Source organism: Drosophila sulfurigaster, chromosome X (assembly GCF_023558435.1).
Source record: "Drosophila sulfurigaster albostrigata strain 15112-1811.04 chromosome X, ASM2355843v2, whole genome shotgun sequence".
In the NCBI taxonomy this organism is placed as follows: domain Eukaryota; kingdom Metazoa; phylum Arthropoda; class Insecta; order Diptera; family Drosophilidae; genus Drosophila; species Drosophila sulfurigaster.
Genome location: NC_084885.1, coordinates 12,151,453 through 12,179,084, shown reverse-complemented (window position 1 = coordinate 12,179,084; position 27,632 = coordinate 12,151,453). Strand labels below are relative to the sequence as shown.

Sequence of the window (27,632 nt, the reverse complement as noted above, 5' to 3'; positions counted from 1 at the left end):
TTTTGTGATTATTAAAGAAGGAAAATATGCCGCAAAGTGCATAACGTTATTGTTAAAAAATTAAAGATATTGCAATGTAGATCGTAGCTTATAAGAATATTAAATAAAACTAAATAAGAGTTGCAATATTAAATGACAAGGGAATGTAGTTATTTGTTTTCTTTACTGTTTGATTAACAAATAAGTAAAAATTGCCGCTATGTGAATATTAGTACTGCATACAAAGTGACCGTTATAGGCGTACTTACATCTCTCTGGCTTAGAACTTAACCCTCTAAGCCCCAAGAGTGGCAAGTGGAAAGTGGCATTAGAGGGTTAAATTATTATTTAAAAATCAGGAAGATGAACCGAATTGAAAGCTCTCAATGCTCATTCGTAGCTGAGTTTTTGGAAGCGAAAATTTCGAATTTAGCCAGAATAGATTGTGTAAAACATATGCAATTAAGTTACATGTATTACATTTTCGGATTTTATAGATCGTTGTTTATACGAATAAATCTAAATAAATAAAATTTGATATAGTAAATACCAAAGGAGCAGAGGAACTTGTGTTCTTTATATTTTCATTACTAAAGATGGAGAATATGCCGCTAAGTGCATTTTGGACGTTAAGAGAGATTTAGGCGTGTGACTTAGAACTTTTAGAATAGAAAAGTTGAACGAAATTGAAAGCTCTCAATGCTCATGCGCAGTCGAGCTTTCGAAAGCTACGCTTGTGCAAAATGAAGCAAGAGTGGACGTTGCATGTGAGTAAGTCGTGCGGATGTGAGCCCTTTAAAAAATGCATGTGTTGACGTTGACGCACGGAAATGCGCAGCTGTAAAGGCTTAAGAGGCACGCGGGGCATGCCAAGGGCATGTCATGGGCATGGACATTGGCGCCTATGTCGATGGATGTGGTTACTAGGAAGCAGTCTTCCTAGTTGACTGGCTGGCCACAACAATTTTGCGCTTACTCGTAAGCAAATAAAAACAAATATTGATTTTGAAAAACGAAAAACAAACGGAGTGAGTAAATTTCCTAGTCGAGAAAAAGGGCCTGTTGGCCATAGAAAAACAAATCGCTTGTATGTACAACGATGCATTTGTTGATCCATCGTTGAGAAACACGTGCCCACTTAATATCTCTAGATGTTGAAAACAACTCGCAACGAACATTGAGAGAAGAAGAACGAAAATCGGAAACGTTTCATTAATATATGTGTATTAGAAAAACAACACAAGATTCTCAAGTTGTTTCTCTCTCTCTGAAATTGTTGTTTCCCCTACATAAAGTTGCAATATGTTGTGTATTAGAACCCATTTCTATTCCCAAACCGAATCCCAAACCCAATCTATGTCCCTTAGAGCTCATTGAGCGCGTGCGCGAGTTACGAATACGCCCCCTCGAGATTAATGAGAATGCCTGAGAATGTGTGTGTGTGTGTGTGTGTGTGTTTGCCTCGTTTGTTTATTCACTGCAGAAGAGTAACGAACGAATACTGAATAACATTCGAGAATTGTGAATCCGCATCCGAATCCTTTCACTGGACACCAACACATGTCCATGGCCATGGGTTTCAGCTGCTGACCACACTGAACACTGAACACTGAACACTGGACATTGGGCTCATTAAGCTGCATTCCACTTAACCATGAGTCGGCCTTTTTTTCCGGTTCGAACTGTGATGATAAATGACTCGTTGTAACTCGGCTTCTACTGCAGCGATTGAGCTGAAATTTGACAACAAACTCTGTGCGACATATATTCGAAAATCGGAGCGAAATCTTGGTGAAATGGTGAAAGAGCTTCTCGTCAGCCTTATGCATTTCCTATGAACTCTACAAACTAGGCTAACTGCTAACTGCTGTTTGAGAGCAGCGCTTCAATTAGTGACAGTCCTCGTCCTCGTTCTCAACCGTTGTCGCTGCCGCTGTGGCTGTGGCTCGTGTGTCCATAACAATTCCACAGTAAGTGGTCCCCAGACCCATTTCTTCCAGCACTTTTCTAATTATGCGTTGTCAAATTGAGCGCCTCAAATGTCACTGAGAACGCAACATGAAGCGAACACATTTCGCTTGCCAAATGCAAATGCATAAGATGTGAGATTAATTAATCAAACTGGCAATTTGTAGAACCGGAACCAATGATCATTAGCACCGAAGAAAGGCAGCGAACCAGCGAATGAAGCCAGTGGGAGATCGATTGCGTACAGTCCTGCTTTTCTTCTCATATGGGAAAATCCTAAACCTTTCACTCTAATAGCTTACACTTTGAATAGCGAAAGTTGCTGCCAATCACTAAGTGACTATTCCTACATATACAGAAGGAAAAAGTGATGTTCTAGAAATGAGAATCTAAATCTTGAGTTAGACAACATTTCGGTTTTAAAGAAAACTTTCTGTAACAAGATTAGAAAGATCGTTTAGTTTAGTATTTCATTCATTGCTTTAAGATTGAAAATCTTCTTTACGATCGAAAAACTTTAAAATTCAATCCTTTTTTTCTTATTTCTTAAAATATGAGTTTAAAATCTTGGCAGAGCGGATATCTTTATTCCCTTCCACTAATGATAGAACCAAATTTCTGGTACTTTCGCTATCAATGTATGTTATGTAGTTGTTAGTCCTGGGACCAAACTTTATTCGGCTTTAATATGAAGTTATAATGTTAAGATTTTAACTAATATTACAACTAACAAAGTGTAACTACTTTATATATGTAAATTGTAAATAGGGTATAAAAATAATAAAATATAAAAATAAAACAACGCATAAAATAATTTTTTTTATATTTATATTTGGAACTTCACTTTTAGAATGTTTGTTCTTGATTTGAAATTTTATATAATGAATGTTTGTTCTTGATTTGAAATTTTATATTATGCGTTCAATATTGGCAGTTTTGCATTCTGGTAATAAGAATATGTCTGTACTTGAATTTTAAATGAATGGTCAATCTAGAATTAATGTAGAATTTAAAAAAATGTGTTTTCTTGATTTTAGAACTTTTGGGAAGTTTTGGAAATATACAAGGTTATTAAGTACTACTACGACTATTCTCCCCAATTTTGGTAGCACTTGCTCTCATAGTCTCTGAGATCTAATTGTTTCTGAAGACGGACAGACAGGCAGACCAAGAATACTAGTGTAATGCATTGGCTGTGAACATCCTTTCTTTTCTAGGGGTAAATGATGCTGCCCATCGTTTGTTAAATGCAGCATCGATTCGCACCAATATATGATACTTTTCTACCCTTTGAATAGCGGATATAAGCAGGTCCAAACTCTTTTTATTCAATGCGCCTGAGTGCGCTATTTTGTTGGGCAAAACAAATAATGTATTTACTTGCGATTATGGCAAAAAAGATAAGCAACGAAAGGGAAACGATTGCAGATCGGGGATGGGGGAAAAAGGAAGAGCAGGAAGTGCGGACCGAGCAGCGATCTATGATCTATGGTAAGAAGAAAAAAACCGCATCAATTCCACTTGCTCGGCCACAAAATTATGGCTGTCCGCTGTCCGATTATCTTCTAATGTTGACCAAATTCACCTTGCTCAAATTTCTAGCTTATTGACAAATATTTTTCTAGATCATTTTCATTCACTCTCCGCCTCGTTCTCTCACCTATCGATGTCAACAAAAAGAGGATGACAGTTGGCACAGCAATTATATGCTACAAGGCTCAAAAGGACACTCTTCAAAATGCTTTCAAGTTGAAATCTTTTATGGAATTCAAGGCAATCTGTCATATATTTTAAAGAACTCTTTATCGAGCATTTAGTTTGTCTTGGAAATAAAAAAAATTTGATTTTGAATTTATTTGGATACAACATTTTGGTTAATCTTGCAAGCATATGAAATTATTGTAAAAAACAATGATATTCATGTTAGTAAGAAATATTATATTTACCAACAGTTTTTAGTACTTGAAAATTTAATTAAAAATTTTAATAAGTGTAAAATGTTGATTATAGGTAAGTATTTAAGTTCTAGTTCCATTTATTTTGATTTCATATTTCGTAGATTTACTAAAGAAAAGGATATTAATGTTATCAACAGTATTAAAGTAAAATATTCATAAATTCAATACTTTATGTTAATTATAGCTTTATAACCCGAAACATTTTGTCTCTCTTCTTTTATTTAGAATATGTCTGTTGAAACGATAAGTAAATTGAATAATTATTATTAAATTAACAGAAATATCAGTTTTTCAATGTCTATTTTATATGACATCTTTTCAGTTGGTTGGATTTATCTATCGGGGAGTTAGCTATGAACAAGTGGAGTTTAAGAGTATGTTAAATATAATTTTTTATTGCTCATTCGAATTCATTTTACACTTATCATTTCTCGCTTTACTTGATTTTGATTCAATTTCATTAAATGTCAATTTACCTTACTGTAAGCTTGATTCAAAGTTTTTAAGTTGTATCTTTTCAGGCTTCTTACTGTTAAATTGTTTTCTACTAGAACTTAGGGCTAAATTATTTTCGTGAAACCGGAAACATTGTTCAAAATCTAGTTATGTAAAGCATTGTAAATTCTCTTTTAAAACGTTTCCATATAGTTTCGTCTTCAGCACAGTTTTGCTAAAGTTTTTACCATACTAGGTTTATAAATAGTGAATAGCCGCAAATACAATAGTTTTATAGGCCAACAGGCCCCCAAGGTGGCCAAGAGGCAGCTAGGGGGAAGAGGAGAAACACAGCAGACATGTCTGCACATCAAATCGATTGCCACTCGCCTCAGTCTGGCTCAGTGCGAGCTGTTAGGGGATGTGTGGGAGTCAAGATGGTGTCGGGATCTGGCCATGGAAGTGGAGATGAAGATGGAAGTGGAAGTGAAAGGGAAAGGGAAAGGGAAGGTATTGCTGGTGTGGGCAACCCAATTTTGGCCAACTAATTCTATGGATGTCTGTGCTATAAATGTGTCAACGCCAAATTGATGAATACGCTCGCAGTGACCACACAGACAACAAAAGGTCAACCATAAGGCTGCAACCCAAAAGCCAATCCACGCCCCCGCCCCCATGACGCGACTCGGCCACCCCCAAAGTGCGAACGTCATCGTCATGGATGTGTGGTGAAATAGGCAAAAGGGTTGACGCTGGGAATTGACAACAATTGTTGGCAATTGCCAAAAGTGACCAAAACAGCGGTCAGCATTGCGGCTGCTTCACCACAAAGTGACCCACACCACAATTACAGACACACAACCACAACCACAACGCATCGCATTGCCTTATTATACCCTATCCTTATTAAAAATGGGTTACAAGTGGGTGTATTAGCTGTACCCAAATGCGAGCAAGTGAAAGCATAAATGTTTTCCAAATTTTCAATCCGTCCGCGTTTTGAGGTACATTTGAATAACTTCGACAAATGTGATATATAAATATTTTAGATTCACATAAACTTTCTAAATTTGTTACAAAATAGATAACTAGCATCTGTTTCCCAAAAAGTAATAAAAATAATATAATTCAGAAGCATTTTCATTTTAGCATTACTTCTGTTATTACGTTCATTATTTTCTCTGTGCAAAATAGTATTTAAAAAGTACTGAGTATACCGAATCTAACATTAACCAGCAATGATTGAAATAGAGTATCTTATGTAATATTTAATGTATGAGCAATTTCAAGACTGAAGATATTGACTAATTTCTAAATCAATTTAGTTTCTACAGTTATCTTCAGAACTGTGAATCATATTTATTATAATAATTATTATATTTTCATTATTAACTTACTTCTGAATCAATTTAGTTTACTAATTATCTTTTGAACTTTCTATAGTTATGCTCACAAATGTTCATTGAACTACAAATCGTATTTATATTAAGCTTCCCCCTTTATTTTACGTATGTTTAACGCAACTGCTGTATCACAATTCCAGGGTATCGTGTAGTCGATCGTCTCTAGCATGCCTAAAAGATTCTTACTTGTTAATCATGACACTAGCATCCGGTTTGTTATCATTAAGCAACAAACCGTGGCAGGCCGTGGCAACCCTTGCAGCAGTGTGTGTCCCTCTGGCTGTGCTGTGAGATCTGGGTCGGGGTCGAACTCTTTGACGGGGTTTGTCCGCATAATGAAAATGCCTGCGTTGTGATGCGATGCTGTCTCCTGTCGCCTGTCGCCTGTCTCCTGTTATTTATTTATTAAATGTGAGCCCATCTAACCAGCCCCCAGTCTAACAGCTAACCATGCACCCACACAAACACACAATCACATGCACACACAATACTGCTGGACAATGGACAAGAGTCGAGGGAAAAAGATATGGAGTTGGAGTTGAAGTTGAAGAGAGAAAATGAAGCAGAGGGTCAGCTGGCACAGCTGTCACATTTTCCCTAAGCCCCTTGCAACGCATCTTTAATGAAGTCGCCTCTGTGGCTGAAACTCGTTTCCACAAAATGAAGTTAAAGTGGCGATGGCTCTTGCTTTGCTTTGCTTTGCTTGTGGTGGTTGTTGTGAGAGTTGCGAGTTGAGAGTTGCCTCTGGCATCTCTGGTGGTTGCTGCAGCTACGCTGATTGGCTGTCTTCGCAGCTCTTTAATTGCGTTTGCCAGTTTACGATATTCAGCTATACGATCAACGCAACAAAGCAGCAGCGAATGCAACCCAAAATGGCGCAACAATCGATAATCGTCGAATGCGGCAATCAAAATGGAGTCTGATCATTTCATAGAACATGGCGCAAATCAGCGATGAGAGCATTGTTTAATAGGTTCATTGGATAACTTTGCTTAAGATGTTCCTGTACATAGTCTGTACATATATAAGTATATATTATTTACAATTTATCTAGCGATAATAATAAACTTCCATGGCTTAGGATAATAACAGTATAAACATACACTGCTCGCCATTTGAATAGAGCACCTTTAAAGTCGATTTTCTATAGTTAATTGCTGCTAAACGAAACCATCTAGAAAAATCATTTTTGCTCACATAAAGTGACAACAATTCCAGCACAATTCTGAATTACATTATGTTCAATACTTTTTGCGAGACAATGCTGGTTATATACAAATTTTTTAACAAATTTATAACTTCCAATACTTTATATATATTTACTAAAAAAGAGTGCAAAGAATGCTTGCTTCCGTTTTCGAATTTTGTATGTTTATATTTTTATTATCCATCGAAGTTAACTATTATCGCTAGATAGACTGTAAATAATGTATACTTTCTAGAATTAACAATTTCACGGATTTTATTTATTTTACTTATACTTAAATACCTTTTGTTTGTTTTGTTAAAGAAGATGGCAAATTGCACACAAATCTTTCAAATTAGTTTTTTATTCCATTAAATGTGTATCAAAATCGAAAAGAATGCGCAACTGCGATGTAAATTGTTAAAAATTATTAAATGCTGAACATTTACTCAAATAAGTACTCCTTAATTTCTATAGAGATTAATTTATGGATACATTTTCTCTAATAATACATAAACATATAAACTAAATTAAACTCACTTTTAAAAACAATTTCGGCTTTTTTCGTGGAAGAAAAGAAAAAGCTGCTATTCCAAAGTGCAGCCCAAAAGTGGTACACTTATGTAAAAATATCAACATTTCAGAAAAACTGAACAAATCTAACGAGGTTTTTGGTTATTTCCTTTCTTTATGTTCCATTTTACAAAAATAAAGTGCTAGGGATCAATTAACAAAAAGGAATATGTAAAAAAACCGTTATTTAGTATTTCTTCTGTCGCACTGCTATTTCAAAGTTCACAGCTGTATATGAGCAATGAATTGTAAACCTTTTAAGTCTGACTTGCATTATATACATAGGTATTTAAAAGGAATTTGACTTTAATAATTGAATACTTTAAAGACACAAATTTAATGCTATTTTAGTGAACAAACATTCTGACATTCTAAGATATTTTTCTTAGCATTTTAGGATGCCTAATAAACATGTAAGTAAATATTAGTGCATATCATAATTAGTTTCTCCAACAAGCAGACAAACAAATATTTCCCTCAAAACGACTTTGATAAAAAGCTAACACAATTGATGCTTAAAAGCTCATAAGTATAAGCAATAAACAGTTTGCTTTGATAGTGTGAGTACGCGTTTACATCGCGTATCGAACATCGAAGATTTCGACTCAGCTTTATAGTTGGCTTTGTGACAAAAGTCAGCGTGGCAGTTGACAAGCCAGAGGCTCTTGTGTCTGCCATTTTGAGAGTCTTTAAGCACTGGCTTAAAAAGACTTCTAAGTCGAGGGACTATGAGGTGTCGAGGCCTCGACTGCGGCTTTGGCTCAGAGTGCAGAGTGCAGAGCGCAGAGGATCGAGATGCACTTGTGCGTGGATTACGCGGCATCCTCACGTAATATTATGTGAGATTAACTCTACGTAGTCACAGTCAGTCTCAGGATTCGTAAAGTACCTGTAGCTGAAGCTAAGGATGTTGCTGTACCTGTTGCTTAGCCAAATATTTGCATTTGACTTCCACGAATCGAATGGAAAACGAAGACGTCGTCGGTGTCGTCGTCGTCAAATATTATCAAATGATATTTAATATTTTATGTGTTATTTTTTTCTCTCTCATAATTTTTGCAAGAAATGGTGAACAATGGCGAAACAGTTGTTGATACTGACGCACATTTTGCCACCTACAAAACTCGACTGACAAAAGGCTTAAACCGCTTAAAGACCGTTTAATCTCATGGATTTCAGTTACACACTTTCGAGTTTTTAGTTTCGTGTGAAAGGTGGCAAAAAAATATCAGGAAAATGAGGAAGGAAGCAATGGAATTAAACGTAAAACGGAACTCAACTCTCTCATCATCAGCATACAATGTGAGAAGCGAAGAAGTTGGCCAGCGGCTTTAGAGGGTTAATGCTCATATTACGAGTTGGCAGCTCACAATTGACAGTTGGCAGTTCACAGTTCACAGTTCACAATTGACAGTTGACAGTGGCCAGGAGTCAGTCGAATGGCCAAAAAGAGTTATGTGGAACGGGGCTTAACGCCTTAGGCCTCCTAGTTTTTTTTGTCTTTTGGATTCTTATCGCACGCTTCCGCTAAGCGAGATAGAGAGAATGAGAGAGATCAAGATGTGCACTCGATGTGACTGAAGATCGTGCGAATTGACAATTGACACAATTACCCAAAAGAGAGGACTCGAGAACCGTAACGTGCTACGGTAAACCGCTGTCACCACTGACAACACAATTGTCCTGGCCAACAAAAAAGGCAACGGGTTCTGTTCTTCTTCTTCTGTGCCTTACTCCTTCCTCCTTCCTCCAACCAAAATGGGGTTTTGTAGGCGGCTTTGCGTCGTTGACAACAATGCGACGAGACAAAACAAAATCAAACAACAGCAACAGCAACAGTAAAGGCAAAAGGTGTTAAAGGTTTTCGAGAGCCGCTTGATAGATTGTGCGAGCAAATTCCAAACATCAACTCGCATCTCCGTTCCCATCCTCGATTTCGCTGTCCATTCCCATTCCTATTCCCATTCCCATTCCCATTACCGATTTCCTATTCAGTTTCGCATTTAGCTTCATAAAACTACTCAATAACTCTTTTTATGTGGGCCTGGCCACACTCCTACTTTGATTAACTCTTCAGCACGACCTTCGTGACAGCTCGACATCTAACGGCTTATGACAATGGCTGCTGGCAGCTAATCAACGTCGAAATGCATAAAATTAAGTGAGCCACCGCGAAGGTCGTCGGGACGAGGGGCAACATCAATTCTATTCCTTTCCATTCTTTTATATTCCATTCTATTCAATTCTATTCTATTCTATTGCTGTGTGCTGAGTTATTAGAAATATTTCACATTTGATTTGAAATTACAGTTGCAATTGCAGCTCACACCATCAGCATAACTGTACCTCACTCCATCTCTATCTATCTTGACTATTCGCTCTCTCTCTCTCTGCTATTTCTCTTTCCCTTTCGTTTGCTCAACTAACAGTTCTCACACACATTGATGCGAGTGCGTCCATTTGGCGACAGACAATGCCCCTAAACGTTGACAGTTCATCAAAACGAATGATGCATGCAAAATGCATATTGCTCATACAAATCCAACAAAAAAAAAGAAGAAAATAAATACCCTACACTTTCTCAGGCATCTTGGCACTCAAACGCAGCAGTTGTATTTATTTATTTTCAAAATTATGCTTTATAATTTACAAATTTATTACTCATTAACGTCTTCTTCGGTTTAAAATTTACCAATTAAAAAAATCTTAAATATTGAATACATATATTGTGTTAAAAAATTGGTTCATCAAATCTTAATTGTTATTATTATTTTACTAATGTCTAAGATTAAATTTTGAAAAATTTTTACATCAATTTTAACTTTTTATTAAATTATTTGTATTCATGTTTTTTAGACTTTCAAATTATGATCGAATAATTCGAAATTATCTAACTAAGTACAATCAAAATTAATCGCATTTTAATAATTTCTTTAAACATTTATGGATATAAATGTTGGATTTTTTTGTTGTCGGTGAGGCCTTAACAATTTTTTTTGGTAGTCTTACACCAACAATATTATTGTACAGAGAGCAAAAGAATCTAGATTGAAAAGTAGATCGCAGATCTTGATTAAATATATTTTCGATCTTCAAAAAAATATGTGTTTGAAATATGAAATCTTACAAATTTTGAAATATGAAAAATTCTTTAATTTAAGATTTTGGTTTCTTGGTTCAACTAAAAGATTTTTCCACTCTTGAATCACGATTATAATCTTGAATTTCAAGATTGAGCAATCTGGAATTTCTTGGTTGAATTTTGACATCATATTATCTTGTTTATATAATTTGATTATGATATTCATAACAATTACTTGTACTTTCTCTATAACAGAAAGTTCTTGAAACACATAGTGTAGCGCATTCCGTAGTCGGTTAAATTGCACCGAACCCGTTGCTTCGCATCTTTGACTTTGTCGTTGATGCACCATGAAATGTTGCATTCCTTGTGCCTCTTTGTGCGTGCATTTCCAACAAATGTGTGCGATGGGCGTTGACACACACACAAACTGCAACTCCTACTCCGCCCAAGTCGTGGTCCTTGGCCCGAAGGATGTGACTGCATCTCCTTTTGTTGTAGTTGTAGTTGTCGTTGTAGTTGTAGTTGTGTGGGGAAGAGAGGCGTCACCGTTGCCAAACAACAGTTACAATGCATTCGGCGTAAGGAAGTAGCCAGTTAGTTGTGCCCATTTAAATAGTGCTCACAAAACTATTCAGACTTGACTTGGACTTGACTTTTATGGGACTTGGGTGGGCCACAACGCATCCATCATGATGAGGATCGGAAGTGGAAGTCGTCGTATGTATTGAACTCGCTCGCTTATCGCCTGGGAAAGTTCAACTCTTTTCTAATATTTACTCATCGATTAGCTGACACTCATTGTCTTGCATTTGTTTGCTGAACAAACTTGAACTTGTCTCTCGCATAATCGCGACTAATGAGCGAGGTCGCAAATGCAAGCGAGGTCGCAAATGTCTTAATGTCTCGCGTCTAGACCTGAACCTCAACCTGTAATGTCATCAAAACCACAATAATTGGCATTGTAATGCAATACGACCATTAGCGAGTGAGACTGGCAGGATCTATCTGGGTTAATTTTGGGATATCGATGATCTATCTGTGCGCTTCGTTGCATGGCAAACAACAAACAAAAATCATGAATGAAAAACTTGGAGTTGTCTGCTGTCAATTAAAAAATGCCATAATTGAGCAGCATTCTGCTGGGATTATGCAGAGATCTCGTCTCTCTTCCTCTCCATCTCCATCTCCATCTCCATCTCTCTGTATAGGATAACAATTAGCCAAAGGATTTGGCCAGGACGGAAGCTAAACACAGTACCGTACTTAACTTGTGTCTTTTCTTTAGTTTTTTTTGTCAGTCTTGAGTTTTAGGTTTTAGTCTTTCTGCTATTTGTGTTGTCCACTTCCGTGTGACGGAAGTGTTCTCCAAGGGTTCGTTCGACTTAACCTGTCTTCTAGATATGTATATGTATATCTCTTAGCCTCGATCTCTCTGTGTGTGTGTGTCTGTGTGTCTGTGTTGCCATTATCTGCGGCAAGTGTTGTCCGTTGTCTCTGTTGTTGTCTGTCTGTCTTCTGTTTTCACTGTTCACTGTTTGTGCATTTTGCATGCGAAAACAAACAAGGTGAAGCAGACAGACTTTTCGGATAGCCATTTGGCCCAATGTCTGTGTTAGTCTTTTGCCACCGAACACACAAAAATGCACTCCACTCCAAACTCGGATCCGGACACGTGTAATCCCCGGTCATTTCCTCGACCCGTTCGAATCATTCCAAGCACCTGAACAGCGAGTAACTACTTCCTCATTAGCATGCAAGCTGTGCTCTTCAAAACTGAATAACTGAATTGTCTGATAGGCTTAGACGACTACCAAAGGCATCTAAACACAACAACAGAACAGAACGGAACGGAACCATCTCCATTAGTTTGCCATTCTTAAGGAATATTGAATGCGGAAACTGCATAAATCCAAATGAGCTCACTCAAAAATTAAGCAAATTCAATTATATTTGAAATCAACGCATTTTTTCTGCACTTCTGAAGTTCCTTTGTTCAATGATTTACTTCTATGTCATAGTTACTATTACATTAAAGATTTTGATAAAGGTAACATATAAGGTTTATGAGTTCAATGATTAGATCTTACATAAAATATTATTTTGTAAATGATTTCAAATGTAAGTTCTATTTTATTATTAAGTCACTTCCATTGCGATACCAAAACTTTTTCGTTGCAACCCTACGGCGCGTAGGTATTGCGTTGGCAACCCTACCACAAGGTCCTCTATAGGGTAGTTAAAGAAATCAGCTCATGGCGTGGGCTATAATAAAAAGATTGACAAACTATTAAGGCATTCAAATAGAAGGCAAGGAGTTAAAGCAATAACTTGGCCAAATTCTAAGAAGCTAACGTTATATAGAGAGAGAGAAGACTTGGAATCGAACCAAATGACCAAATAACCAAATAACCAAAGACCAATAACTGCAAAACCCCTTTCAGTCAATTAGTCGCTGATTTTCTTTGTGACGTTTTGCTGCTTTTTGGCCGAAATTATAAAATCGCATCCACAATGAAAAAGGGCACAAGGCAAGAACCCTTTTTATCCCTTTTATCACTACCAACTAACCGGGCAGCCAGGCAACGAGGCAACCGCGAGTCCCAAACAAAACGCGTTACACGTTTTACGATGTTTAAAAAATAAAACTGCAAGAAAGAAAGAAAAGTTGAGGAAAACTTGGTTCGCAGTTCGCACGAAGTTTCCATTATGCAATAAAAAAGAAAGGAGCAAAAAAAACGCTTCATGTTTATTTAGTTGTTTTTATTGTCACTTTTTTTTTGGGCAATAGAGGCTAATGTGCAAGCAGATATGTGAAGCAGCAACCCGTTCGGAGCGCCTTACCTGCTGTTCGTTTTTTGTGCTTACGCATAAAAAAACGCTCAAGGTCGTAAGGCAATGGCAGAGGGAAGGGCGAAGGGCGAAGGAGGTAAAGGATTGCACAAATATTGCATCTTTGTTCGCGGCCAAAAAACGGCGGCCAACTCATTATATTATCATCGTTTTTATGGCATCTGTTTTCTCTATACTATATGTTGTATATGTTTTTTAGACGTAAGGGTTTGCCTCGTTTTTTTCGCTGAATCTGGATTTTACTGCGAAAACTGCAACTCTTTGGCGCGTCTTTTTATGACAGCCACCGTCAGGTAAAGGTCAGACTCAATGACGGATTTTTGGCCTGTGTGTGTGTGTGTGTGTGTGTGGGAGTGTGAGTGTGTGCAGTTGTGGGTGAATGTGTGTTTTAGTTTAATCCACCATTTTTACGGTTGGATTAGCAACGGATTAGCATAAGTTCGCGGTTTTTTTTTGCCAAAGAGATAAGAGAGCTATGCAAATTCTTTTTTGCGGCACTTTTTTCAATGGACCATTAAAAAGTGAATGAGATGAGTGAAATTCGAGGGATATGAACTTGATTCATAAGCGAAAATGATTGAGCGAGTGATTGGGGAAATGGGTTAAAGAATTTGAATTTGCTAATAATATCGTTTCTTTCATCTTTTACATTTTTGATTTATAAGTTTTGTTTGATTAGTTAAAGTTGAAGTTGAGCTGAGCTGAGCAATCTATTTGCACACTTTTGAAGACTCGGCCCAAAGTACTTCCTGCTGCACTGTCGCGACATTGTATAAATGTTGAGTCGCAGCTCTTGAAAATCGAATGCGAGGCAAGGCAAGGCAAGCAAAGCGACCGTTAGGCCAAACAGTTAAGTAAAGTTAAACAAAGGCTTAGACTATCCCACGCTCAGTAGAAGGCAGGGCGGGAAGGATGTGCCGGATGAGTGATGTGTACAATAAATACTCGGGACACTTGTTGTCGTTGCCATGTTTGGCGACATCAATCGATAATCAAAATCGGTGAAAGGATGCAAGTCCTTTGACCTTGCCATGCGACGCACAACACTTCCAGGAACGTCTGCGCTCTCGGGGCAGCCACAGCAGGAGGAACATGAGATCGCATCGCATCGCATCGCATCGTATCGCAAATATCGCGCATAATGGACAGTTGAAGGATTGGGAAAGAAATGCGCTAACGCGCGAAAGGCTCGCCAACCTAATTTTCATAATTTGTCACGCACAATCATTTGTGCAAGATCCGCACAAAATTCGCAAACATGCATGTCTATGTATGTGTGTCTGTGTGTGTGCGTTGAGCCAAAGGCGGGGCTGGTCAGCAAAAGGATTTGAAGACAAAAGCGCAAAACAAACGGATTTAACTATTCCTAACCCTTGGCTTCAGCACCCTATGCTATCCCTCTCTTTTTCTCACTCGCTCACTTGCCTTCTCTCTTCGTCTTTGCCTCGGTTGCATTTGCAACTCCCTGCTGTGGCCAGTTTGCAGCCTGAAAAGCATGATTTGCCGCAATTACTCGTTCTTCCACAACTAATATACATATTTGCAACAATTTTCTCGACTTTACTCAAATTACTACAAAACTTTTCTAAAGTGTTCTAACCCAACAATGAACACATTTTATAATGCCAAATGTTTTTTTGTTTTCCTGAAGTTTTCAACTCTTTTACATTTATGTATACAATCAATCAAATTAATTAGGCAAGTGAATTTATATTAATTATTTACTTTGATTTAAAGCAATGTTCTTATAATGCTAAATGTTATCGTTTTTTTTACATTTATATTTGTATAAATCAATAAAATTATTTAGGCAAATGAACGTTTAATTTTTATTTACTTTGATTTTAAACAAGTTCCTTTACTCAATGCTATATATGTATGTGCATATATTTTTCCTTTTCTTTAATGCCAATCTTAATTTCCTTTATACACAATTTCATATAATTTCACCACAAACAAAAGTGAAATTAAAGACTCGAAATTTTTAAATTGTATTATAGTAAAATATCTCTACTTAGAGGTGTGTTCTTTAAAATATCAAAACTATATAACGGTTCTTTTTGTATATTCCCTTTTGTTGATTGATTGTTAGATTTGGTGTCCCCATGTGCAAAACGCTGCTATTTCAAAGTACACAGCTTTATGTGTTCGATGTGATATTTTAATATAGATTTCTCAAAACTTTTTATATGCTTTTATATTATGCTTGCATCACGAAGAATATTGTTTGGGTTCTACTAACATATCATAGAAATCATATAAGATCTTTTATTCTGTCATGGGGAGCAAGGATGTGCTTTGATTTCGAGGAATCGATTCAAAGGAATCTAATTTATGTAATTATAGGAAACTTTATTTGAAAAGTACGTGACATGCTATTTATTTATTGAAATTGAAATTATTATATTGTGCTATTAACAACTTAATTGAAGTTATTATTTTTTAGTAATTCTTGGTGTTATTGATCTTGTTATATTATTAACAAACATAATAACTTCAGTCTCTATATATAAATAGCAAATATACTTGTAAAATACAAGCTCCTAACTCTATCCCTCAACCCATTTATAACATATGGCATTTAGTTAAATTCGTGCCATAAACAAAGATTCATATTTTTAGACAGAAATTAAAAACTGTTTCCCAAAAAAACTTCACTGAATACTATAATACGTGAAATGGGCTAAGAACAATGCAATAGTCTATAACACAAAAATGTTCGCGAAAAGTGCATAAAACAAATGCAAAAATAAGAAAGAAATCAGGAATCGGAATCGGAATAGGAGTAGGAGTAGGAGAAATGAGCAGAGAGAAGAAAAGGGCCTGGGAGATGTGTGAGTAGCGGGCAAACCTCAACAACCCTCGTAAAACCCTTTGATGAAGCAGCAACAGCAACAGCAACAGCAGTCAAAGCAGCAGCAGGCCGTGTGAGAGGGAGAGCGAGCGACTAAAGGGAGATGCAGAGAACGACTCACCCCTTTGGCTTTGTGTGCGTGTGTGTGTGTGCGTTCGACTACCTGCCATGGTCCGCCATTGCGATTCGTCTGTGGTGGTGTGGTGTGGTGTGAGTGTGAGGGCAGATGAATGAAGCGAGCGGCAGAAGCTGCTGCGTCGGCGTATAAAAGGCGAGCGCAACGTGCAGTCGAAATCAGTTAGCGTTCGACAACGTCAGCGTAGACACACAACACAGACAATTCGAGTCAGAGTCAGAGTCCGAGTTCGAGTTCGAGTCACTTGCCAACTGTTTGAGCTACGCTTTGGATTAGCTGCAGCAACAACGATAACAGTCGATACCGACAACAACTTCAACACACACACACACACACAGCACACATTCAACGACAGCAAGAATCATGCTGATGCACGAGAAACTCATGGCCGGGCAGTTCTTCGATCTCAAGACTGGTAAGTTTAGCCACGCCCCCGCTCTCTGCAATTTTGCCAGCATACTAAGACCGCCTCTTTGCTCTCTTCCTCTCCCTCTCCCTCTCCCTCTCCCGTACAGATCGCAAGCCAATGCTACATCATCATCACCACCATCAGCATCATCATCATCAGCTGCAACACAGCCAATTGCAGCAGTCGCATCAGCTGCATCATCATCAACAGCAGCAGCATCAGCAACAGCAACAACATCTGCAACACCATCAGCAGCAGCAACCACAAACGCTGCCAAAAATGGATTTGTATGCCGCCTATGCCTATCAGCAACAGTTGCTGGGCAGCGCTGCCGCAGCCGCTGCTCTCAGTCAGCAACAGCAACAGCAACAACAGCAGCCAGCCGCTGAGGTGCTGGACTTGTCGCGTCGCTGCGACAGCGTGGAGACGCCACGGAAGACGCCTTCGCCGTATCAGACCAACTACAGTTATGGCAGCGGCTCGCCCGCCGCCTCGCCCACAGCAGGAATCCCCAGCAATCTGTTGTACTCCGCCCAAGCAGCAGTTGCCCAACAACAGCAGCAGCAGCAGCAGCAACAGCAGCAGCAACAACAACAGCAGCTGGCCACACTCTATCCTGCCTTGTACTATGGCGTCAAGCAGGAGCCCAGCCAGTCGTCCACAGCCAAGTCAACAGCCACAGCCACCGCCAGTTTGCTGCAAACGTTTGCTGCCGCTTCGGCTGCAGCAGCAGCAGCGGCTGCTGCCTCGGCGGGTGCGTTGCCATTGTCGCCACGTCCCGCCAGCAATGCGAGCACCATGCAAATCGATGTGCTCGAGCCACCACAATCGCCTCCAGCGCCAACCAGTACCAGCAACAACAGCAACAGCAACACAAGCACACCAACCAGCAGCACAACAGTAACATCGCTGGCCAACAACAACAGCACATCAACTGTGGCTGCCGATTGCAAGAGCACACGCCCCTTCAAGGCCTTTCCACGTGATCCACTGGTGATTGCGGCCAACTTCGCTGCCACCGATGTGCTGCTCGATAATCCCCGCGTGGAACGCTACACGGAGTATCGCAAGCGTGTGCTCGAGCAAATCCGCAGCTCCAATGGCGGCTCACGCACCGTGACGAACCCCAAGATGCGACGCACCAACTCGCGCAGCGGCAGCGTTAACGAGGGCAGCTCCTCGAACAACAACAGCGAGAGCGAGGATCGTGCGGCAGCCGAAGAGTCGAGCGATTGTGATTCGCATGCCGGTGGCAACTATGAGAAGCTGTCGACAAACTCCGGCAACTCTGGCTCATCGACAATCAGCAGCTCGGCAACAACAGCGGCTGCTGCAGCGGGCAACTTGAGCGCCATCATTGGCGGCGGACCCGGCCAGGTGAAGGATGCCGCCTACTATGAGCGACGCCGCAAGAACAATGCGGCGGCCAAGAAATCGCGCGATCGTCGTCGCATCAAGGAGGATGAGATTGCCATTCGGGCTGCGTACTTGGAGCGTCAGAACATTGAGTTGTTGTGCCAGATCGATGCGCTCAAGGCGCAACTGGCCGCCTTTACCGCCAAAGTGGCGGTCTAAGGGGGGCAGCGATAACACACACTACGATCGATAACAATATCGATAACGATACGCTGCTTGTTGCGTTGAACGCCTGCGAGTCCAACTTTCATTTTTTTTTTTTTTGCTTTTACTGCGTCAAAGGGGCAGCTTATCTGTGAATAATTTCAAACTTCAACTTCACACACACACACACACATAAACACACACACACAGACAAATTAATCATAATCATAGTAGCGCAATAAGCACATTTTTTTTTCTCATTCTCTTCATGCATTTAAGTACTTTAAGTTCTTGCGTTTGTAAAATGTAGTTTGTAAGCGATTCTCGCAAAATCTCACCAGTTAATTAATATGTACATGTATATGCGAATCACTCTGTATACCTAATTATCCCATTTTGTATAGTACAAGCTAGTTAGTAAGTGATATTTTTTTCATATCCTATAAGAAATAATAAACAACGTTTGAAAACTAAAATTGCAAAGTATTTATAATTAATATTCCGGTCAAGTGAATAGATCCTAATATGAATATCGTAAAAAAGAATGAATAATTTTCTCTCAATGATCTCTCGCTTGTAACGAACATTTTCATGTTTGGGTGGCGCCATCTGTTGTACACGCAACTAGTCGCAGTTTTGTAGCAATTAGCTTAATTGCAGTTACAGGTGCTTGATGAGTAACAGAATTTAAAAATCAAATGTACCGCATTTTTGCATTCAGTTTTCATTTTGATCTTTATTTCGTTGTTTGCATTATTATTTATTTTGATATTTTTTGTTTTTGTTGTTTTCGACGGGTTTCTTTATGTTTGATATTAGTTTTATTTAGTTGGTTAGTTTACATAATTAGTATGTGCTAACAAAATGTAACCTACACAATATTTTGTTGCTTGTTCTTGTTATTATTGATTCTATTTCAATTTTTGATTAAAGTTGTTTATTAATATATATATGAATATTAGTTAATATATATTTATATCCAAATCGAAATGTTTGCGCGTCTACTGTGTAAATATATTGTTGTTGTTACATTTGTTGTTGAACTCTGCCTTTTGGACAAACTGTTCTCTTTCCAACACACTGTTGTCCTTCTTGTTCCTGATACTTCTATTTTCGCTCCTATGTTGTTGACTTTAGCTGTTGTCTCTTGCTGTTGATGTTATTGCTGCTGCTGTAAGTTTCCTTTGCGATGATGCTGATGATGTTCTTTTTTACGCGATCTTTTTCATGTGTTTGTCGCTGCCTACAGAGTCTCCTCGAAGGCCATCAGATCACTCTGCATACTCATGTCAACATGGCGAGCCATCTGCAAAACGAAAAAGGAAAGAAATTTCTATATAATAACGAGCCAAGTATTATACATATTTATATAATATTTACCGCCTCGCGTCGACGACGCTCCTGCTCGGCTTTACGCTGCTCCGCACGCTTAGCAGACACGCGATGCTGCGGCGAATCCTGTTCCTGACCGGACGATGCCTTGATGTCCGCCAGTCGAGATGTTTGCCGCTGTGAATAATTCACGCATTTCCTGACAACAAATGGGAACAACTTACATCATTAGATCGATTAACTTCTCATCGTTAAAATAGTAAATCAGTAATATAGATCAATAAGAAAGTTGAGTTTCCTTTGCTTATTAAAACGGGAAAATAAGAACAAATATGCACTATGTTATATCATTTTATTTGAAGTGCCAAAAAATTGATCAAAAACTTGGCCCATAACGTGTTTTTATACCCGCTACTCATAGGGTAGAAGGGTATTATAACTTTGTGCTGGCAGGAAATGTATGTAACAGGTAGAAGGAGGCATCTCTGACCCTATAAAGTATATATATTCTTGATCAGCGTCAACAGCCGAGACGATCAAGCCATGTCCGTCTGTCCGTCTTTGTGTCTGGATCTCAGAGACTATAAGAGATAGAGCTATAATTTTTCGACAGCATTTGTTATGTTTGCACGCAGATCAAGTTTGTTTCAAATTTTTGCCATGCCCACTTCCGCCCCCGCAAATCAAAAAAATCGAATAACAAGCGTAACTTTAAAGCTAGGTTTGCGAGTTATTGTATATACAATAATTATTATAGTAGTTATGATTCCTGATTCCTGATTGGTTGCGATCAGATACAAATTGTCGAAGTTATTCAAGAAATACTTTTGTATGGGCAAAAACGCCTACTTTGGTGACAATCTGGTATATTGTGCCGTCTATGGTATATTTTGAATGCGGTAGTATATCGATATATCAATTATGCCATTCGGCATATTTTTAGTATTTTCAGTATATGTAGTATATTTTGAGAAAAATACCGCAAAATATATTTATTTTATTCAAAATGGGTAGCGGGTATCTCACAGTCGAGTACACTCGACTGTAGCTTTCTTACTTGTTGATTATTGTGATGATATTTTTCTTACCGTCCGCTTTCTGCTGCCACGGAGGCTGCATGTTGAGCCTGGCCATTGCGGATGCCTTGATATCCTTTGCCTAGAGTTGTTTTGCTCCTTGTGGCAGGCCCATTGCCAATGCCGATGTTGCTGCTGGCGGCAACATACATGCGACGCATGCGTTGTTGCGCCTTTTCGGCCTCCTCCCTTTGGTGCTTCTTCACCTTCTCTACCGCCTCCAGCAGCTTGAGGCGATCGCGTTCTTTGGCTTTGATGCGGGATTGCTGGACTGAGTCCATTGCCGGTTTCGCCTTGCTCGACGTTGTCGCCGTATTCTCTGATGATGCCAGCAATGACGATGAGCGGTCATCCTTCAAATTTGGCTTGCTGGCCATCTTAAGGTTCTGAGCAGAGCCAGCGTTACCAGCCATATGCATCTTTAAATCGGAAATCGATTGCTGTGGCGGTAACATCTGCCGTCGGTGTTGTTGCTGTTGCTGCTGCAGCTGCTTTTGGCGATATTGTTGGAAATGCTGCTGCCGCTGTTGTTGCTGTTGCCTTTGCTGTTGCATTTTACCAGTCTGTCGCTGTTCTTGCTGCTGCTGCTGATGTTGTTGATGTTGCTGGAGATGTTGTTCTTGCTGCTGCTGCTGCTGATGTTGCTGCGAATGCAAATGATCTTGATGCTGCAACTGTTGTTGCTGATGCGGTTGCTGTTGCGGTTTCTGCTGTTGTTGCAGACCAAATTGTTGCTGCTGTTGCCAGTTACCCGTCGGTTGTTGCTGCTGCTGCTGCTGCTGCTGCTGATGTTGCTGCGAATGCAAATGATCTTGATGCTGCAACTGTTGTTGCTGATGCGGTTGCTGTTGCGGTTTCTGCTGTTGTTGCAGACCAAATTGTTGCTGCTGTTGCCGGTTACCCGTCGGTTGCTGCTGCTGCTGTTGCTGTTGCATTAAATGCGAATGGTGGGACATTAAAAAGCCTGCACTGTTGCTGTTGTGTTGTGTTGTGTTGTGTTGTGTTGTGAAATCGGGGTATTTAAACATACGGACGAACGGACTCAGCTAGTGATGATTTAAAATATATGTATACACTTTGTGGGATTCTTACCTTCTTTACGTAAATTATAGTATTGTTGCAGTTGTTTTGTTGCTTTTGTATTTGTTTTTAAGAGGATTTCGAAATTTGTTATTTGTTTAGAGCTACTTACATTGCTTCCATTTGAATCAAGTGATATCTTCTTGCGTGCTGCCCCCTCAATATCATCGCCTGCAATTTAAAGAAATTATAATAAAGTGTTAGTACATGATGTTCGAAATACCAAAAAAATATTATACAGGTGTTACGCGAAATTCGAAATAAACATTGAAAAAAATGGTCAAAAGAAGTGCAAAATGAACGAGCAAATCATGTGGGTATGATGGATGATAGGAATGGATGTTTTTTTTATTAAAATGAGTGAGTTAATTTGCTGCATTTGGTGTTTTTTGAATAATTTATTTTAATTTGTATAATTAATGGAATGCAAATGTGCTTGCCCAAAAAACTATGCTACAAAATGTGTCGGATTTGTGGCTGAGCGCTTGAGTGTGTCGAAAGCTGACTGCTATGGACAAGCCCAATGAATAATAAAACTCTAATTGGAAGAAGACGTAAACTGTTGATGACTTGCAAAAATTGTAAAAATAAAATAGGTGGATATATGTATATATACACGATATTGATGTTTGGCTTTGATATATTAGTGCGTGTGTAGAACAGTCAATTGTAAATTTCTACTTTGACTTTGCTTTACGGTTGAAAACAGAAAATCGCAGTTGTTGTTGCATTAGTTATGCAAAAAAGGAGCACTGCATCTAATTGTTGTTATAGATTTTGTTGTTGTTTGTGGTCTCGGTTTAGTTACATATTTATAATATGGCTTACGTGTTTTTTTGCGCAAATACGACGCCACAAAGCTTCCAAGCTCGCGCAGCGTAATCGGCTTTAGTGTCTCAAAATCGATCTCAATCTCATCCGGATTTGAGTCGCGCAGCGATGGCTCTCGATTATGAATTATGTGCACCACACGTCCCAGTTTGTCAGCTGTTTTGAATAGATAAGTTGAAATATGAATGAACACAAATAAAAGATATATATTTCGTCACTCTTACCTGGTATCTTATGAATGTCGAGCGAGAGCTGTCGCTTCTCATCGTACGACATGGGCTTGGCGGTGGCATCAAAGTTCATCAACTGGCTGAACTTATTTCTGCTGCTGACGCGCTCATTGACAGTTCCAGTGTCGGTGCTGCTGCTACTCTTCTTTTTCTCTTTGCGCTTCCTTTTGGTGTTATTTTTCACCTTCTTTCTGGCGGCCATCTCCTCGACCAATTTGTTGATCTCCTTCCTTAGTTCCCACGCCTCCGCTTCAAGGACTTTCAGCTTGGCAAGGTACTCGTTATCCGAGTCACTTGTATCATCGCTGGACAATTGCGAGGCATTTGCGTTCGGATCACAGAATGCCATACTTATAAAAAATAAGGACGATATCGAAGACAACGGTGACGATACGAGATATTTGAAGGGAACGTTAACACAAAAAACGTAGCACAAAATCAAAAAGAATAAGTTTTAGCTTTAAGTGGTAAATCTTTTTTCTTTGCTTCTACGTCAATTCGCACAGAATTTTTAATAGCAACAATGACACTTTTGACAGATAGAACAAGCTCTGACTAAAGGAAGAAAAATATGGGTTGCTTAGATTTAGATAAATTATTGCTAGCTCTTAAAATGATTATTATTTGGGATTTTTTAGCGTTCGTGACAAGTTTAGCAACAACTAACTATACAAATCTTGGCGAAATCCCAGGTGAAATACCAGACGAATATAGAACATTTCTGTTGGCCTAGTAGAAAATTAAAAGCTTCGGTAATTCTGGATAGGATTTCTTAAAAAACACCACGTGGAGCAAGAGAAGTACCAGGCGAACATAATTGAGCAGCAAGTGGATTAATCTCAAAATGCAACCAAATATGCCTTGCTGTCATTGATCCGTTTCTCAGGACGTATGCTCTTGTAATGTGGAGCCTAAGAGCGAGTGTACAACAGAGTGCATCTGATGGACTAGACTTAAAACACGCGACGAAAGTAACTTTGTTTGCAGCCACCTCCTAAACACTTCTGTTGGCCTAGTAGAAATAAAAGAAAATTATTAAAATTCTAGACAGGATTTTAAAGTTAGATGGCATGTGGAGCATCTGAAGTTCCAGGCGAACGTTGTTAATGAGTAGGTGGATTCGAACTGCAGGAACTGAGAGCTTTGTGAATCTCTCACGACTAGAAAACGTGGTGCAATTGACTTTCATTGACTATCATTGCTTGCTGCTATTTATGTTGTCCTGGTATTTCACTTGTTAATTTAATACATTTGGGCGTTCTTAACGAGTTGAAAGTCCCCCAAGCTTATACCAATCTTGAAAAGATTCCTTATGAAATACCAGGCGAACATAATAGAGTAGCAAGAGGATTCATTTCGAAATCCTATCAAATATGCCTTGGTGCCATTGGTCAGTATGAGAAACTTACAACAATTTTGGTCAGAAAAATTAACCAATGGCAGCAAGGCATATTCGGCAATTCCAGATTAATCTATTTACTACTCAATTGAGTTCGTCTGGTATTTCACTTGCTCCACGTCGAAATGTGCAAGGGATCTCCAAAATTATTAGTTGTTGTTTGGGACTTCCAACTCGTTACGAACGCCCAAAAGTATTAAATTATCATTTCAAATACCAGGCCAACATAAATAAGCAGCAAGCACAGATAGTTAATGAAAGTCAATTACACCACGTGCTCTAGCTGTGAGATCACAGAGTTTTCGCAGTTCCACTTACTTATTAATTATGTTCGCCTGGTACTCCAGATGCTTCACTTCACGTGGCATCTAATATTGAAATCCTGTCCAGAATTTTAATAATTTTCTTTTATTCTACTAGGTCAACAGAAGTGACCTAGTTACAAACAAAGTTACTTGAGCCAAATGTACCATGAGATCCACGCTCTCGTACTCCCGCAAAAGCCCATGTTCTGAGAAACTTACCAATGGCAGTAAGGCATTTTTGGTTGCATTTTGAGATTAATCCTCTTGCTGCTCAATTATGTTCGCCTGGTACTTCACTTGCTCCACGTGGTATTGTGCAAGGCATCTCTCACAGATTTTCTAGTTGTTGCCCACTCAAATGTCCAAAAAAAGTTCCATATCATCAGCAGCAGCAAGCTATAATACCAAAAGTCAATTGCACCATGTGATTGATCTAGCTGTGAGAGGATCACAGCAATCTCTCATGCTCCCACTCTTAGGATCCACATACATGAGCACACCGAATGAGAAATTAACCAATCGGAACAAAGCATATTTGGCTGTATTTCCAGATCAATCCACTTACTACTCAATTATGTTCGCCTGGTACTTCAGTGGCTTCAAATTGAATTTTTTTGTAGTTGTTGCGAACTCGACGCCGTCAACCGAAGAAGGGAGGGAGGGAGGTAGGTAGGAAGAGGAGAATCACCTACTAATTGTGCCAAGTATTTCAGGACTGATTGGATGACTTTGCATTTTTCCCTATGGCTAACACCAGTTACCTATGGAGGTTTTGTGACACAGTTTCTTAAATGCGCACATTTTTCCTATGCAAACATTTTGAATATTAATTTTATTTAAGTAACTGCTGATATTACGTCATAAAGTTGACTTCTTCAAGATATGGACATTATATATTCTTAGTAAATATGGCGATATAGCCTGGGTAGGATCTAATAATAATATTGCTTGGTGCTGATTTATGTTGGCCAAGTATTTACTTTTTGGCGTTCGTAACGATTTTAAAGCTCTCACTCTGCCTTCTTCTCTCTTTGCTCGTCGCACTTGCTTCCTTAATATATAGTAATCAACTTCAGTTGCAGTTCGTAATTCACGGTGAGCGGCAAAATAGCAATAGTCAAACATAACGCATTTTTTTATTCTGTTTTCATTTCGATTTTTATTTTGTTGTTCGTTTTTTTTTTTTGTGTTGTTATTTTTTTGTTCTTGTTGCTTCGGCCTCGTTCATTTTCTTTCATTCTCGTTCATTCTCACATATTAATACTAAGTGTACGCATTAAAGATAAAATATGTGTTAATTGTTAATGTTCATGTCATTCATTAATTGTAGGTTCACTAAAAATGTTAAGTTTTGTTTTTGTTTTTTTTTTTGTTTGTTTTCTTGTTTTTCATTCATGTCCTTCAATTATATAATATTACATGCTAGTCTTACTGAACGCTTGCATCGTCTCAATTTGTATTTGTTTTTCGGTTTTCGATTTTTTGTTTTCTGTTTGTTTTATATTATTTTCATTTAGTTAATTAGTTTACATAATTAGTATATACTTGTGTGTATGTGGTTCCATTTCGCATTTAAATAGTAATTATGCATGTTATGTATTTTTGTTACTTGTTAGTTTGCTTCTTGTTTTTATTGAGTTTATTTTATTTTCTTTATATAAGGCTAAACCGTTTACTAAATTAATTTTTCGCTATATGTTTGTATATGTTAATATATGTGTTTGTGTGTGTGTATGCATGTATGTTACATGGGGATCTGTGTGATCTCCGAAACTTGGTTCACGTTCTCTCAAGTTATTTAACAAAATGTTGACAACAATTAATTGCTAAAAATGCCAGACCAGCGAATAATGCGGTTGGCCCATGGACAAGGCTACAATTTCTCAATTAGTTTGATGCGCATTCGTCTCTCGTACGTACTACAGACATACATATATACTCTACGTATGTAAGCTTTATGTATGTATGCATGCATCTCTGTTAAAATACAAGGTAGTAAGTATAAGAGTTTATGTATGTATGTATGTATGGTATGGATAGTAAGGAAAACTGTTTTCATTTATTTTTTTTTTTTTCTTGTTTTTGTATCTTTATTTTTTTTTTTAGGTTTTTTCGTAAATTTATTTTGTTTTTTTTTTTGTTTGTATGTATATATTTGTTTAATGATATTTTTCTTTTATTCTCAATTAAATGCTAAAATTAATTATACAAAAAAAAAAAAGTTGTGTATTTATATAAATGTATCGATATATATGTATATGTATAGATATATATATCTATGTTTATATAGTATATATATATATATGTGTATATAATGTGTGTATGTATGTGTATGTTTATAAAGAGAAAGGGTGTACATATATCTAAAAAGAAAGCTAATTTACACAAATACAAGTGACATTTTAAGGGATAACAACATAAGTATAGAGGGCGTGTACTAGGGCGGTACTGTACAGTCGCTGCCCTGTGTGTGTGTGTGTGAGAGGAAAAGGATAGATGGTTGATTATTCGCACGCACAGACAGACAGACATTTAGACCACCTGATCGATTATATACAAACACACTTACACATGCACTTAAGAACAAAATGCAGCTGTAGACAAAATAAAATGGGGTGCAGTGCCACCCAAAAATAAAAAAAGATAAAAGAAAAACATATGCAAAGTGTCGTATGCCCCCCAGCCCTAGACCCCCGCGATTCTAAACGCTAAACACTATAACTATAATTTAGAATAATTATACAAGTTAAATTTTCACTAAATCATGTGCATTATACAAATTTACTTGGACCGCATTGCAATTGCGTCATTATATTCACTTTCCGATTCCGTTTTCGATTTCGATTCTGCGCTTCTTGTTCTTCTTCTTCGTCGTCTTCGTCTTCGTTTGTTTATTATTACTTTTGTGTTTTTGTTTCATTTGCTGAGCGCGCCACTAAGCCACACACTGGTTACATTAACTAAATATATATTTTTGTATATA

The 27,632-nt window shown here is 38.3% G+C and overlaps 2 protein-coding genes across 5 annotated transcripts; one reads left to right on the top strand and one right to left on the bottom strand.

The window, feature by feature from the left end:
• The first annotated feature begins 15,900 nt into the window (after nucleotides 1–15,900).
• LOC133849181 (protein giant) lies at nucleotides 15,901–18,851 on the top strand. The gene is made up of 2 exons (XM_062285090.1): nucleotides 15,901–16,842; nucleotides 16,943–18,851. Exons 1-2 carry the CDS (start codon nucleotides 16,791–16,793, stop codon nucleotides 18,409–18,411), a joined length of 1,521 nt encoding a protein of 506 aa, XP_062141074.1. The 5' UTR covers nucleotides 15,901–16,790; the 3' UTR covers nucleotides 18,412–18,851.
• A 506-nt stretch (nucleotides 18,852–19,357) lies between these two features.
• On the bottom strand, nucleotides 19,358–23,433 carry LOC133848856 (homeotic protein female sterile-like). 4 transcript variants are annotated; one of them, XM_062284565.1, is made up of 6 exons: nucleotides 22,940–23,433; nucleotides 22,713–22,871; nucleotides 21,997–22,055; nucleotides 20,817–21,730; nucleotides 19,777–19,927; nucleotides 19,358–19,702 (listed from the first exon to the last, which is right to left on the bottom strand). In XM_062284565.1, exons 1-6 carry the CDS (start codon nucleotides 23,292–23,294, stop codon nucleotides 19,640–19,642), a joined length of 1,701 nt encoding a protein of 566 aa, XP_062140549.1. In that variant the 5' UTR covers nucleotides 23,295–23,433; the 3' UTR covers nucleotides 19,358–19,639. The 4 variants fall into 4 exon arrangements, with proteins under 4 accessions (XP_062140549.1, XP_062140550.1, XP_062140551.1 ...); XM_062284566.1 differs by having other exon boundaries at nucleotides 20,817–21,718; XM_062284567.1 differs by having other exon boundaries at nucleotides 20,817–21,715.
• Between the last annotated feature and the right edge of the window lie 4,199 nt (nucleotides 23,434–27,632).